Genomic DNA, 15,239 nt, shown 5'->3' with positions numbered 1-15,239 from the left:
AATCCCCCAGTGATGCAGATCACAGCCATGCATACCTACTCATCCTGAGCCACTCTTGTTCATGTCCTCACTTAAGTTTACCACAGGTGTTAGTCATTTTTCAGTTATGTCTGACTATTTGTGATGCCATTTAGGATTTTCTTGGCAAAAATACTGGAGTGGTTTGCCATTTCCTTCTCCAGTTCATTTTATGATGAAGAATTGAGGCAAATGGGGTTTAATGACTTGCCCTGGGTCAGACATCTAGGAAGTGTCTGAGGCCAGATTTGAATGTGGGAAGATGAGTCTTCCTGACTCCAGGTCCTACACCTGCTCTGTAACTTTACTACAAGAGGTCCACAAAATGTGGTGGAGACTTTGTTGATTTTTTTTTAATGTGGAGACAAGACCAGTGGCATAGTTGGACTGTCCATCTTTTATTATCCTTTGCCCTGGCCACATGAACATTCACATTTTTTTGTTTACATATTTATCTGATGACATCCTCTATTCCAGTACTTTAAAATTCTTGATTTGTTTATAAGCACTAGCCTTTTTCACACCACATGCATCTCTCCATTTCCTTTTTGTAGCACTCACTTGGAATTTGTCCTTGCACAGGGTCGGCCCATAATAAGTATTTTTAGAATGAAATTGGATTGTGGCTGGCAATTCAGAAAAGACTAAGGTCAGACTGACCCTGCAGGGGTGATAGAAAACCTTAAGGCAGTAGAAGTTGGGAGAAAACCTAGGGCCAGTAGAAGTGGTGGGTTGGTAGTGCTCACAGGAGAAATATGGGAATAAGAGTACTTAGGGAGAGTTCCATGAGAAGATGTGATAACTATCCTCAAGTATCTCAAGAACTGTCATGGGGTCTTGTATTTGGTTCTAAGGGCAGAAGTAAGGAGCAATAGGTGTAAATTGTTGAGATTTTAGTTCATAAGTAACAACTTCCAAAATTGGAGCTGTTCAAAAGTAGCCATTGTCTACTTTGGGAATTATTAAAGAGTTAGAAGGCACCTTAGAGGTCATTGTTCAAACTGAGAGCTAGCAAGGTCAGGTCAAAAGGCATTTATTAAGCACTTAATATGCCAAGCATTTTGCTAAACACTTGGGACACAAAGACAAAAAAATGGTCACTGCCCTCAAGAAGCTTAAATTTTAATGTGTTGCACACAACAATGTATAAGCATGATTAATTAGAGATAATCTCAGGAAAAGGCACTAGTATGAATGGGCATCCAGAAAAGCTTCTTTTAGAAAGTGGGGTTTTAACTGAGACTTGAAGGATGTAGTGAAATCCTCATAAGATCTGAGCCTGAGGATTCATATTCAAGAAAAAAAAAAGATTTATATGTTGCTTTCAGGTTTGCAAACTGCTTTAGTTAACTCATTTGTATATCAGAGGAACCAAGATATTACATGAAAAGAAAAAAACTGCGGAGGAAACTGCCTCTGACTCCTCCAACCTGCAATCTCCACGAAGCCCAAGCACGGCTTGTCGAAAGCACACGTGACACCCTGTAGGTGTCACAAATCACTTACGATATTTCCTCCATCTTCTTTTAAGATTAAGAGAACTGGAGGTGTGTGTGGGGGGGGGAGGGCGGATGGGAGATGAAGAAGAAGACGAATAGTTTACAAAATGCCCCAGCTGTCATTCAAAATATTTTTCTCAATGAGATTGCGCGATATTCCAGTTAATCGTCTCTTTCTAATATATATATATTTTTAATCCTACATGGTTTATTACCCCAGAGACGCAGAATATTCTTTCTATTGGTTTACCCGCCAAACATTGCGAGATTTTATTGGTCAGATAGGCTTCCGGGGAGGAAGGGCTCAAAATGGCATTTTGATTGGTCTATAATGAGGAGGGGGTGGGGCTCCGAGCCGGCTCCGGGTTTGGGGGGGGTGGGGGGAAAATGGCGGCGGAACTGCTGCTGCTCAGCGAAATCGCCGATCCGGCTCGTTTCTTCGCCGACAACCTGCTCAGCGCTGAGGACTGGGGTCCGCGGGGAAGGGGTTCGGGAGGTGGAGGAGGCTACGGGATGCTCTTTCCAATCGGGGTTTTGAGGAGGGGACTAAGGGCTAGTATGAGGAATGTCACTACGGAATCTGCCATCTACGGGAAGCTGGGTGGGGCGTGGTCTGGGGGCTAAACTATCTAGGAGCGGAGACGGGGGAGGGCTATTTCCCCCCTGCTGGTGGTCTCCCATTGCGGGGTGCCCGTCGTGGGAACCGTTGAACTGTTCCACAGTACTTCTTTTCACGTGAGCTAGTGAGGGATCCCTTCCCCCTCTCTCCCTGGGGAAGGTGCAAGGGGCTAGGGAGCATCCTGGATTGTACCACTTGTATGAGGGGGGGATATTGAGCCCTTTGGACCCTACCATGGTGGGAGTGGGGGGGGATGGTTTGGAGGATACCACTGAGACTGGATGGGGGTAATTGGTGTCACATCCACCCTTGCAGACCGCACCCTCTTTAATTGCCTTGATGAAGTGACTGAGGAGCAAGCTCAGCTTTTCAGATGTCTGGAGCAAGATGTCCCGGTAAATTTAAGTCATAGAATGTCACAGCTGGAAGGAACTGGTCCAGCCCCCTTATTTCCCTAAGGGGGAAACTGAGGCCAAGGGAGGGGGAAGTAACTTGCCCATGGTCATACACATCCTCTCTCCCCTACCCTGGCCCAACACCAATGGGAAGTTACTCTTTTCTCATGTTTCTTCCTCCAATCTCTCACACAGTTTGATAGCGGCTCCCTGGACGTGGGCATGGACATCACCTCCCCTGAGCCCCCATGGGACCCACTGCCTATCTTCCCAGGTGAAGGATATCTTGGGTCCCATACAATTACTTGTGTTCAACCTCCTCCTAAATTTCTGAATCTGCTTTCCAGCTACATCCCATTTCTTCCCAAGACATTGTTTTCTTGAGGAATACCATATCCTGCCCCCATCCATTTTCCAGAAACCCTTGTGTTTTCCCCCATTTCTTCACATGCCTCTGTGTACCCCTTATCCTAAGGTTTCCAAGACTATTCCTCTAAAGGTTTCACCCTTTTTCCTCTACTTTTTCATCCTCCCAAAGACTTTTAGCTTTGCTTTTAGATCCTTCTATCTTACTTACCACCCTCCCACACACCCATCACTTCCAGACCTACAGGTGAAGTCAGAACCTTCTTCCCCTTGCTCCTCCTCTTCTCTCAGCTCCGAGTCATCACTTCTCTCCACGGAGCCCCTCAGCCAGGTGAGAGTTTGATTTCCCTTCTACTGTGGATGTCAGTCTTCTTAGTTTCATCCACACATTATTTGTGAGTTGTTCTTCCTGAGTATGAGAGCCTTCTTCCCTACCTCTTCTTCCATCTGATTTACTATGTCTTTCCTTCCATTTCCTATAGGCCTCTGTGGGGGAAGAGGTACTTGGTGTGAAGATAGAGTCTCCTAACCCTCCTCACTGCCTCTTGGGGAATGTTCTGAAACCTTCATTTGGAGCTGTCCAGATTAGTGTGGGCCTCACCCCAGATGAACCCTCAGGTAGTCATTGTTTTTCTTCCCGTCTTTAGACTTCCATTGTGTGATGGCAAGGAAAAAGTAGAGGATGGCAGACAACTGAAAAAGAGACTATCAGGGAGGGGAGATTAAGGTTTAGGTCTATGTTTGGGAAAACAAGACTAGAGAGATATAGATTTCCCATTTCTACCCTGTTGTCCTTTTCCCAACCCATATTCCAAACATTCAACCAAGTAATGAATTTCAACTTACTTTGCTTTCCTTTAGCTTTTACAACCTGCATTTGTATACTGTTTTGTAAATGTTCTTAAGTGATCTGTATTGTCTCCCTTGTGATAAATTATTATTTTTTAAACTCTTACCTTCTATCTTATTGGTTCCAAGGCAGAAGAATGATAAGGGTCAGGCAAGGGGGGTCAAGTGACTTGCCCAGGGTCACAAAGGTAGGAAGTGTCTGAGGCCAAATTTGAACCCAGGACCTCCTATCTGTAGGCCTGACTCTCAATCCACTGAGCCACCCAGCTGCCCCTTCCTCGTGATTAATTATTTAAAAAATATTACTACTGGACTTAATATGTGCTTTACATGTGGAAAATACAAGATGTAGTCCCTGTACCCTCAAATGAGTCTATAATCTTTAAGGAAAGGTCAAAATAGAGCAGTGCTTAAGTGCTTATTGAGTTCTAGGCTATTTGCTAAATGCTAGGGATACAAATACAAGCAAACAAGACAGTTGTTGCCCACAAGGAGCTTATATCCTAATGGGTAAAGATGACACAAAAAGAGAATCTTAGAAAGTGGTGAGGAGTCTGGCATAGTATAGTATAGATGTCTAGGCAAAAGCCAGTCTGGAGGTCAATAAGGAGGAGTTAAAGGTGATGGCCTAAGTAGTGACAGCATGACTAGAGTAGGCAGGGAACAAAATACACCTAAGTTACACTACACAGGATCTTCTGATTAAGTGCCAGAATCAGAGATATTAGGAAGGAAGCCCTCGTATTGTGAATGCAATTGCTAGGAAAATATCACTGGAAGAGTGGAAGTTGATCTGCATCCTGAAAAACAAGAAGAATTTGGAGCATGTAGAGAGGAAAGAGTAGGGTATTCTAATTAGGGAAAGCAGTATCAATAAAAGAGCCAAAGTTTGAATGGATGAAGTTGTTCTTGAAACAATGAAGCATTAACTTGGCTTAGAATGTATTGGTAAATAGCAGGAAATAAAGTTAAGTAGGTAGATTACAATCTTATAAATGTTTAAGGAATTGAACTGAACTGTGAAGGGCCTAGAATGGCGGGATGAGATAATGAATGTGAAAGTGTTATATAGCCATAAAGTATTATGTAAATACAAGCTGCTGTTGTTAATACTTTAACCTGTGAATAGTAGAAAACAGTGCTTTTGATCGTAGAAGAACCTGATGAAACAGTATTTTAGGAAGATTGTGGTAGCAGTGGTGGAGTACTGTATTTTATTTTAAGAGTTGGTGGAATAGGGCAGCTAGATGGCTCAATGGATTGAGAGCCAGGCCTACCAGTGGGAGGTCCTGGGTTCAAATATGACTTCAAACACTTCCTGGCTGTGTAACCCTGAGCAAGTCTCTAACTCCCATTACCTAGCCCTTTATCTTGTTACCAATACACAATTTCGATTCTAAAATGGAAGGTAAGCTTAAAAAAAAAATTTGGTTGGAAGAGGGGAGAGGCAAGGACAAGAGTCTAAAGGCAGGAAGATCAATTAGGTTAATACAGAATTCTAGGATTAAATGTACAGTAATGGGAATGGAAGAGGACAGCTATAAATAAACTATTTTGAAGGCATAATTTTCTCTCACCCATTATATCCAATCGGGTGCTAAATCTGATTTTTTCTATGTCCACAATGGCTTTAGCATATGTACCCTTCCTTCTTTCTACTCACATAGTAGTCATCACCCTAGTTCAGATTCTCATCACCTCATATCTTGACTGTTGAAAAGATTGCCTTCAAATCTCACCCCACTATAATCCATCCTTTACACAGAAACCAAAGTAATTTTTCTAAAGCATGGGTCCATCCCACACTGTCCTGCCCTTTTCTTTTACTGATCACAGATATACAGACCAAGACAGAACCAATTTCACCTTCTTCCCCTCTTACCTCAGAGGCCTCGTTACTCAGCACAGAATCCCCTAGTAAGGTAAGCCTTGCCTCTTTCTCCCCAACCAGTTTACTAAAACCCCACCCCTCCTCACTCCCCTATAAGAAGTTTTCCCCCTAACTCAAATATCTCCTGACCACTCCTCTCCCCTATTCCCCATTCCCTTGCCCTCCCTTTAAGCCTACACCCTATGTTTTCTCTGCAGCCTCTTGTAGAAGAGGAGGTCTTAGGAGTAAAGACAGAATCACCAGCCCCTCAGCTCTGCCTTCTAGGGGATGTCCTGACTTCCTCATTTGGATCAGTTCAGATTAATGTGGGTCCAACCCCTGATGGTCCATCAGGTAATATCCATCCTACCACCTGAGTTTCCCAATTTAAAGGGCTTGCCCTCCTGATAACTTCTTCTTTTTGCACCCTCCCCAGGAAAGGCCCCATCCCACCGGAAGCCACCCCTACAACCAAAGCCTGTTATGATGACAAATGTCCCACTGCCACCCCGAAATTCACCTCCTAGCACCACAGTCCTGCTGCAGCCCCTAGGCCAACCCCCACCAGGTACGGAAGAAAGGAGTCAGAACTAGATCTAGGAAAGCTGAATGAGGAATGATCAGAATAATGTACAGACTGCCTGTCTGACTCTATTTTTATATTCCTTCTTTCTACAGTCACATCTGGGCCTTCAGTAGTCCTTTTCCAGGGCCCTGTTCAAGTACAACCACCTGTTGGGGAGGGGCCAGCTCCCCCCACCCCCCGTTTGGAGAAGAAGAGCATTGTCCCAGCTCCCATGCCTGGTACTCCATGCCCTCCAGAGGTGGATGTAAGTATTATAGAGAAGTAAGAATGGCAGATTAGGGAGAAACCCATTATTAAAAAAGGAAGTAGAAAAAGTTAGAGATGAGACATAGGAAAGAGAAGAGATAGGAGGAGATATGAGGAGGACAGTGTGGGGATTGGGCCAGGAAGGATGTAGTCTTGGCCTGGGTAGGGGTAAGGGTAAGGAAGACAGGGCTGTCAGGAATAGGATGACATATTGGAGGCAATGATTCTGAGGAAGAGGAGAGACACGGTCTGAAAATTTTGTATCTTGAAGAGGGAATTCAAAAGGAAAACTCCCAATGCCAACTGGAGAGAGAGAGAAACTAGAAGTGCAGTAAGAGTTTTTCATTTCAGTCATTATCAATCATAACTAACTCTTCATGACCCCATTTGGGGTTTTGTTGGCAAAGATCCTGAAGTGGCTTGCCATTTCCTTCTCTAGCTCATTTTACAGATGAGGAACTAAGGTTAAACAGGGTTAAATGACTTGCCCAAGGTCACACAGCTAATATGTATCTGAGACTGGATTTGAACTCAGAGAGATGAATCTTCCTGACTCCAAGCCCAGTGCTCTATCCATTGGGATGCCTAGCTAGAATAAGGGGTAGTTCTGGAAATAACTCTTCCTCTAGAAAGGCCAGGAAAGGGAAGAGATTCCCCCCATCTGCTGGGATATGGAAGCCAGGAAGCAAGTGGGTCAGTGGTCCTGGAAAGGTCTGCTCCCTGGTCTTGGGAGCAGGTCTTGAGGTCTCTGAGAAGGAAGTGTTCCTAATTCACTTCCAACACACATCTAGGTGAAGCTGCTGAAGCGTCAGCAGCGGATGATCAAGAACCGTGAGTCAGCCTGCCAATCCCGGCGGAAAAAGAAGGAATATCTGCAAGGGCTGGAGGCCCGGCTCCAAGTAGTCCTCGCAGACAACCAGCAACTCCGACGTGAGAATGCAGCTCTCCGACGACGGCTAGAGGGGCTGCTGGCTGAGGTGAGGGTCCTGGGCCCATGAAAGCCTGGAGACCCAGAGGAGCCTCAGAATGACTTACTCTGTCCTCTTTATCTTCTGTCCTTCTAGAACAGTGAACTAAAGTTTGGGTCTGGGAACAGAAAGGTCATCTGTGTCATGGTCTTCCTCCTCTTCATCGCCTTCAATTTTGGGCCTGTCAGGTAAGGGCCCTATTCCCCCTTTACTTTGACTATGTTCTCTATCTTGAGCAAGATGAATTAAGACTGGAGTTTCTCATTTCCCTTGCCCTGGGGCAGAGTCCATTCTGTCCCCCTTGAAGGCTTCTTTTGGTTGCCCTTTCATTCACACTTTGTATACTCAGGAAGCTCCAAGCTTTTGCCTCTAAAAGAACACATAAACTCCTCAGTTTGGCATTCAAAGGCCTTCATAACCAGGGCTCCATTCACCTTTCCCATTTTCAGTTTCTCTTTATCTGCCCTGCCCTTCCCTCAACCAATCAAAGATTTACTTTCCAATCACATATGTCATGCTTTATCTCCTGTCCCCATCCCTTTCTAGTTAACCCAAATGATCACCACCACTTCTTCCTTATCCCACCTCTTAGAATCCCTGGCTCCATTCAGTTCTGTTGACATTTCCTTCATGAGATCCTTCCTGATCTGCCCAGATTGATTGTTCCCTCTTATCCCTGAAATTGCTTTGGATTTTACATTGATTTATATGTATACTCATTTCCCCACAGTATAATGTAAGCTCCTGAGGGCAGCTAGTTGGCTCAGTAGATCAGACTTGGAAGAGGGAGGTCCTGGGTTCAAATATGACCTCAGACACTTCCTAACCATGTGGTCCTAGGCAAGTTACTTAACGCCCATTGCCTGACTCTTATCACTCTACTGCCTTAAAACCAATATACAGTATTGATTCTAAGACAGAAGGTAAGGATTAAAAAAAAAAAGAATGTAAGCTTCTTTGGGCAGAGATTGTTTTTATTTTTGCCTTTTCATTCTTAGCACATAAAACAGTGCCTAACATAATGTGCCAAGTTGAATTAAATTGGATACACCTAGGGGTATCAGCATAGCTGTTGGTTCCTTCTTGCCCATGCTAAATGATAACATCTATCTTCTGTCCCTTCCAAGTTTAATGGGATAGGTCATCAAGGGTCTCACATCTGCTATAGTCTGAGATAAATAGACAACTCGAGGGATTGAGAGGTCAATGGAACATATTGGATCTTTTCCCTAAATACTCCTCACACCAGACTTGGATTCTAATCTGAGCTGTCATTTCCTAGTTTTGTGATTGTGGCCAATTCACTTAACTTCTATAACTCTATTTTTTCATATATCAAATAGGCATACTATATGATAAAGGGAAAGCCCTCAGTAAATCTTCATATATATATATATATATATATATATATATATATATATATAAATGTGAACTATTATTATTACTACTTTTCATCTCTCCTAGCATCAATGAATCACCTCCAGCTCCAGCCTCACCTCAGATGAGCAGGGAAGAGCCTTGGCCCCAGAGGCACCTCCTGGAGTTCTCAGAACAAAGGGTAGCTTCTGGGGAAGACACCCAGGGGCCATCACTGGACCATAAGGAATCACAGCCCAGGTCCCCTGGCCAGCCACATTTCAAGTAAGAAGAGAACAAGGCACTCCTTACTGGCATGCATTTCCTTGCTCAGTTCAAGTACCGTCTTCTACATAAGGTTTTTCCTGACCCCTACTCTCCTCTCCCACTAATGCTTTTCCCTGAAAATTTACCTTGTATTTATTTCATATATTCTTTTGTACATGTCACTCCCAAATGAATGCAAGCTCTTTGAAGGCAGAGACTTTTATTTTTGTCATCGTATTCCCATTATATTGCACAGTGGTATACCCAAGTGCTTTGTAAGTATTTGTTGATTAGTTGAAGCCCTTTTCTGTTGTGGGAGGATGAAAGCTTCTTAGTCTTAGCAACTTCTCCCTCTTTCCTTTTCATGATTCTAGAAATCTCTGATCCCTCAACTCTATTGTTAGAGGTAGGATTATGCCAGGCTCTGACTGTGTATCCCTACCCTATTTTACTCCAGGAACCTAACAACCTTTCCCAAGGGAGCCAAGGAGCTCTTGCTAAGAGACTTAGACCAGTTCTTCCTATCCTCTGACTGTCGTCACTTCAACCGGACCGAGTCTCTCAGGTATGAGGGAACCTTCATGGTTGAGGCAAGGACTTTCTTGGAAATGTTCTCTCCATCTCCTTTTCCCCCTGGCCCAAACTGATGAAAGGCTCCCCTATACTGAGAGATTATGTATGCAACCCCATCATCCTTAGACCTAATTCTTCATTGGCTTTCTTGAAAGTTGACCCATTTTTCTAGATTTATTTATTTACCCTGTTGCCGTGTGTGTGTGTGTGTGTGTGTGTGTGTGTGTGTGTGTGTGTGTGTGTGTGTGTGAGTGAATTTTTTATGGGGGATGGTTGAAAGTTGGGATATGTTAGAGTAGGAGAATTTCTCAGGGACTCTTATTCCAAGGGAGAAGTAGGGGGCAATATTTGATCTGTCCCCTAACTCACACCTCCCAGGCTTGCAGATGAGCTTAGTGGCTGGGTCCAGCGACACCAGAGTGGAAGAAAGAGGAGTCCTCAGCCCCGGAAGGTCAGAGAAAAACAGGTAGGAGATAAATTTGTCAGTGAAGATTTTAGTAAACTGAGCAGCAGAGGTTCAGAAAACCATTTAGGCAGGTTCTAAGGATCTTGGGGGATCCAGAGGGGCAGGAGAAGCATGAGTAGTGTTTACATGGAGAGGAAATTCTGAGTAGCCAGAAATATTAACTATTAGTACAGGAAGTCCTAGGAATTTGAATTAGAGAGTGTGTAGAGTGTGGGCAAGGGCAGTAGCAGCCTTAATGGGCTGCCTTGGGGCTGCTGCTGTCTCTGCCCATCCCTGGATCCTTAGATTCCTTTTTCTGCAGAAATCTCATCAATGGAAAAAACCACCTCCAGCCTGGTCAGTCCCTCCTCGGCCCTCTGGCCCCCCTGAAAGGTGAGTGGGGGCTGCTGTGTGTCTGCCCTTTCCACTAAGGGATGGCCCTTGCATTCTCTCAGATGGAATTTGAACATTGTGCTGGGATGTCCTTCTGTCATTCCCAGTCCTCTCTCCACCTTCACCAGGGACTCTGTGAGCCAACTACAGCTGTACCACCACCCCAGGCGTCCACAGCCAGAGTTCTTGGATGCCATTGACCGTCGGGAAGACACATTCTACGTTGTCTCCTTCCGAAGGGTGAGCCTCTCAACCCTACTGTAGTCAATATTCACAAGTGGAGGAGGGAGGTGAGAGTGCCTAATGTGGGGCACATTGTTACTTATGGCCTCATGCTGTTCAGGCTCTGGTACTCACTCCACTAGTCTGACAGAGCCTCTGGGGGAAGGAGGCAGGGAATGAAGGGAGGCAACTAAGAGAAGGAACAGACATGACATCCCGCATCTGGCCTATTCCTTTTGGACATGCCCTGCACATGGTAGGACTTTAATAAATGGCTATGAATGACTGGTTTCCTAGGATCACCTGTTGCTCCCAGCAATCAGCCACAACAAGACTTCTCGCCCAAAGATGTCTTTGGTGATGCCAGCCATGACCCCCAATGGTAATTCTACTTTTATCTAGAGGAAGGAGGAGAATGGGAATAAACTTCAAAATCAGTGGGCCTGACAGATTAGTCCTGGAGAGAAGTCAAGTTTGAGGGGGAAGTATTGGGTAGATATGAGATTCCTAGGGGAAAATGAATAGAATCTAGGCAAAAGAACAGAAGGGTGATGGTTTGGGGGGAAGGGGAGGACTTGGTCTGAGTGTACAAGAAGCATCACTCAGTTCTTTTTTTTTTTTCTTTTCTTCCTCATCTAGCTTTCATGGCTCAATACATTTACCTTCTCCTGGTTTGCCCAATTTCCCTCTCTACATATGTTTGCCCTATTGCCTGCTTTTTTCCTCTTTCTTACATGTTCCCATTATTCACATTCTGGTTACTCCCTGCCTAACCTTCCCCTTCCTCCCACAGAGACCCTTTCTGGTCGGGGCAGCACAGGGGACTATGAGGTGATGATGCAGATTGAATGTGAGGTTATGGACACCAGGGTCATCCACATCAAGAGCTCTACGGTGCCCCCCTCCCTTCGAAAGCAGACCCCACCTCCTCCTGGCAATGCTTCAGGCAACCCCTTGCCTCCTCCAGCACCCAGCTCTTCTAGGCAAGCTCCTCACCAGCCCTTCTACCTCGGTCACCCCTAAAAGCTCTAGCCTGCACTGACTCAAAGCTGAAAATGGGATGGGGTGTGCCCTCTGTTTCTCGAATCCAGGGTTTGGCATGAATAGGCACTTATTTGGGGGTGGGGCTGTCCCCTCTACCGATTTCCCTTTTCTGTACATAAGATTCAGCTTTTCTTTGGACCCTCAGTCTCTCCTTCCTTCTTAGAAGGAGGGATGTTGGGTAAGCTCCATTTTTTGTGGGCTCTGCACATACCCCTTATTCTGCTATTTCTCCGGTGTTGGGGGTGGGTGGGAAGCTAGTCCCCAGGTGGGACCAAGGTTTTTACATTTTGTGGTAGGCTATTGGGGAAAAAAGGGGAGAGGGGATGATTGGGAGGTAATTGAAGTTTGTGTGTTCTCTTTTTTTTTTATTATTATTAAATAAATGGCTGAGAGGGAGTGGAGGAAATAGTGCTTTCCTTCCTAGTGTTTCATTTGGGGTTTAGGGGAATCGTGTATTCAGTGTTTTGGAGGGGTGTAATCATCACCAGAGAAAAAGCAGAAAAGCAGCTGGATCTGGGGTGGGGTGGGTATGTCATCAGAGACCTAATGTCATCACCTACCCCTTCTATCCTCTTCATTTCTCCCTTACACACAGGGTGTGGAGAAAGGAAGAGAGGGTGTCCTCAGAACTGACAAACTGATAGATGCATAGTCCTAGACTGTTTGTATAAACAAGATGGAATGGGGACTTCCCCACCCCTTGGGACCAGCAGTCATTGATCCCTTATAGTGCAACAAGTCCTTCCTGTTCCCTTCCACCAACATCCCATGATCACTGCCTTTCTGCCTAGACAATTGAAAGAAGCCAGAGGGATCTGTGTCTGGGAAGCAGGGGCCACTATAGGGGAGTGGGTGAGATTTGGGTAGGGTGGGGTAGGCTTGTACTTGAACCCAGAGGGATTTGGAACCCCAGGAGTAGAGGGGTAAAAAAAGGGAAAGGCCTGAATTGGGTGGTACAGCATACATTGTCAGTTCAGCTGGATGGGGGTGGGGAACTGCTCTAAATTGATTTGGGGGGGGGTAAGGGGAGTCCCTACTCGACTGTTCCTGTGAACCACCCCTGGGAATTCTCCTAGGTCAGAAAGAGCCTGGAAGCTGGGCTGGGCTGGGAGCCCATAGGACTGGACATGGGCCACCCCGGGACTGGAGCCCAGGTCTACAGGGGAGGGACAGGACCTCATGTGTCCAACCAGGCTCTGCCTCTGCGTCACCCCTTCCCCCCCAAAATACATGTTTGGGGTGAAAACAGATTGGGCAACCATAGCAACCTGGAACAGGGGCTCCCAGGAACTAGATCTCTTTTCCCTCAGAAAGGCCTCTTTGGCTTCTCACCCCTTTTCCCATAGTCCCCTTGCTCTTTTCCTTCCAAATCCTTTCTCATACTCCTCCCTTCTTCCCTTTTCCAGTTCTTGTCCCTTTCTCCTTTTACTTCCCTCTCTTTAGGCCCAACATCCTTTCCCTAAACCCATTTCCTCTCTTTCTGTCTCCTAACCCAGCCATTTGTGCCAGCTGCCTAGCCGATGACAGACTAGTGTTGGGCCTGGAAAAGCAGTGGTCAGGGTTGGGGTCTTTTGGAAGAAAAAGCCACGGAAGAGGGAAAGTATGGGTTTAGGGGTGGACAAAAGTATTAGTGTTAACCCATGATGAATACAGAAGAACATCTTTGTCAATTTGCCTCCTGTTCCCATCATTTTCTGGGGCCAGGTTTTTTCGGGTCTCCTCTCACACTGGGAGGGGGTAATCTTGCACATACTTTCACATCCCCCTTCTCATCTGCTCTGACCCTCTCCTTTGTCTAGTTCCCTGACCCCAAATTCATTACCTGCTGTGGGGCTTGTCTCTCTGTCCAGTCCTTTTTCTCCCTGATCACTTGATATATTCACACCTTCCCTGCTTTTGCTTGATATTCTATTTTCCTTCTCCCTCCCATCTTGCATTTGTCTCACTGTCAGTTTTCTTGTTAGCCTCTGCATTCATCTGTTTCCTCTGTTCTTCCTGATTTTCCTTTCTCTGCCTCTTCTCTCTTCTCCCCCCCACCCCCATCTCTTTTTTTTCTCTCAACAATTCCTTTTTTTTATTCACCTCTTTCATCCGGACTTCTTTGTTGTCTTTCCCCTGTTCTTTTCTGTTTCTTTTTTCCTTCACTTCTGTTCCCTCCCACTCCCCCAACCCATCCCTCCCCACTCCAATCCTCTGTCCCCTTCCCAGCTGTGGGGGCCAGGACTAAGGCGCCCAATGTTTGCCTCATCGCTCTGCTATTGCTTCTGGATACACCACATCTGGATTCCGGGGCCCAGATGTGTGGTTGCCACAGCGACCCTGGTCCCTCTGGTAAATACAAGCGCCCACCCTCCTCACAGCAAAGAAGAAAACAATTGTGTGACTTTCATTTGTCACGAAATTCAGATTCTCCCCCACACCCATTTCCCTAGATTAACTGAATCTAAAGGGTTCAAACTTCTTTCTGTCACTTTCTCCTCTTTCCTAGCCTTTCTACTCTGTCCCCCTTCCTTTAATCTTTTTCTTTATTCTTTTCAGTTCCTTTATCTTACCGAGTCTATATCTTAAAGGGCTTGTTTTAAGAGTAAAATAAGAGTCAGATTCCCTAATCCTAGCCAGGCCCCTTTTCCTGGGTGAGCCCCAAAAGAAGCCATTCATTTAAGCTAGTTTTATATTTCTCATTGTCAATCATGCTTGTCTCAGTGAAGTCTTTGACTCTCCATTTTGGTCCCTCAGTCTCTCAGTAGCTGTCCTCTGAAATCTCTCACCATTTCTTCCTCCTTTGGGGAGACTTTTCCCTTTTGGCCTTTCCCTTCTTCTTTCTATCACATTGCACCTGCTCCTCATTCTACCTTTCTTTCCCTCTTCTGTCTCCGAGCTCTTCTCTCCCTCTAACATCTCTCTCCATTCTTTATCTCAGCCTCTCCTGATTCTCCATACCAATCAGTTTGACTCCTCCTGTGGTCAGGGCAGTAACCTGAGGGAGGGAACAAATGATCAGTAATAGGATCCCAGAGGTTGGAGAGCTGTGGGCCAAGATTGCCAGACACGCAACCCAGAGAGGATTGGAATTTGATCTTAGGGAATGACTTCAACACAGCTTTCCCAAAGTGGATTGGGTTGTCTCAGAAAATATGGGCTCCTTGCAAGCCAAGGCTAGATGGCCACTTCATTAAGGATACTGTAGAAAGAATTCTTGAGGTCCTTTGCAAAAATGAAATTGTTTCAGCTATGCCCCTAACTTCCAGTTATTATAGCAACCACCTAGGAAGCTCTATTGGCCCAGATCCCAGAAGTGACCACTATATTCTGGAAGTACCCAGGCATTCAGCCTCAGAGGCACTGCCTCTGCTCTCCAGCCTCTCACTTCCCTCTTATTCCAAACCTTGCTCTCCATTAGGAACTCAAATATTCTTTCTCTACCCCTTTAATTTCTTTTCCTCAATAAAATCCCTTTCTCTTTCAGATGGTCTGTCCCCCAAGCATACTAGTCTCTGGTATCTTTCATCCTACCTGTCAGGCA

The 15,239-nt window shown here is 45.4% G+C and overlaps 1 protein-coding gene across 3 annotated transcripts; it reads left to right on the top strand.

Moving 5' to 3' along the window:
* Positions 1-1,858: 1,858 nt before the first annotated feature.
* On the top strand, positions 1,859-12,122 carry ATF6B (activating transcription factor 6 beta). Of its 3 annotated transcripts, none has more exons than XM_001376440.5 (18): positions 1,859-1,989; positions 2,452-2,531; positions 2,727-2,805; positions 3,137-3,228; positions 3,380-3,515; positions 5,583-5,668; positions 5,835-5,970; positions 6,053-6,184; positions 6,295-6,446; positions 7,240-7,425; positions 7,513-7,604; positions 8,881-9,057; positions 9,497-9,604; positions 9,991-10,078; positions 10,380-10,450; positions 10,579-10,690; positions 10,970-11,054; positions 11,466-12,122. In XM_001376440.5, exons 1-18 carry the CDS (start codon positions 1,905-1,907, stop codon positions 11,693-11,695), a joined length of 2,127 nt encoding a protein of 708 aa, XP_001376477.3. In that variant the 5' UTR covers positions 1,859-1,904; the 3' UTR covers positions 11,696-12,122. The 3 variants fall into 3 exon arrangements, with proteins under 3 accessions (XP_001376477.3, XP_007483661.2, XP_007483662.2); XM_007483599.3 differs by having other exon boundaries at positions 10,558-10,690; XM_007483600.3 differs by lacking the exons at positions 1,859-1,989; positions 3,137-3,228 and adding an exon at positions 2,051-2,252 and having other exon boundaries at positions 10,558-10,690.
* Positions 12,123-15,239: the final 3,117 nt, after the last annotated feature.

The sequence above is a fragment of the Monodelphis domestica genome, chromosome 2 (assembly GCF_027887165.1).
Source record: "Monodelphis domestica isolate mMonDom1 chromosome 2, mMonDom1.pri, whole genome shotgun sequence".
NCBI classification, from domain to species: domain Eukaryota; kingdom Metazoa; phylum Chordata; class Mammalia; order Didelphimorphia; family Didelphidae; genus Monodelphis; species Monodelphis domestica.
This window is presented reverse-complemented; position numbering and strand designations above follow the sequence as displayed.

Coding starts and splice junctions, on each gene's coding strand:
- ATF6B (XM_007483599.3), top strand. CDS start 1,905: ATGGCGGCGGAACTGCTGCTGCTCAGCGAAATCGCCGATCCGGCTCGT. Junction 2,806..3,136: donor CCCACTGCCTATCTTCCCAG/GTGAAGGATATC, acceptor CATCACTTCCAG/ACCTACAGGTGAAGTCAGAA. Junction 10,691..10,969: donor ACGTTGTCTCCTTCCGAAGG/GTGAGCCTCTCA, acceptor CTGGTTTCCTAG/GATCACCTGTTGCTCCCAGC.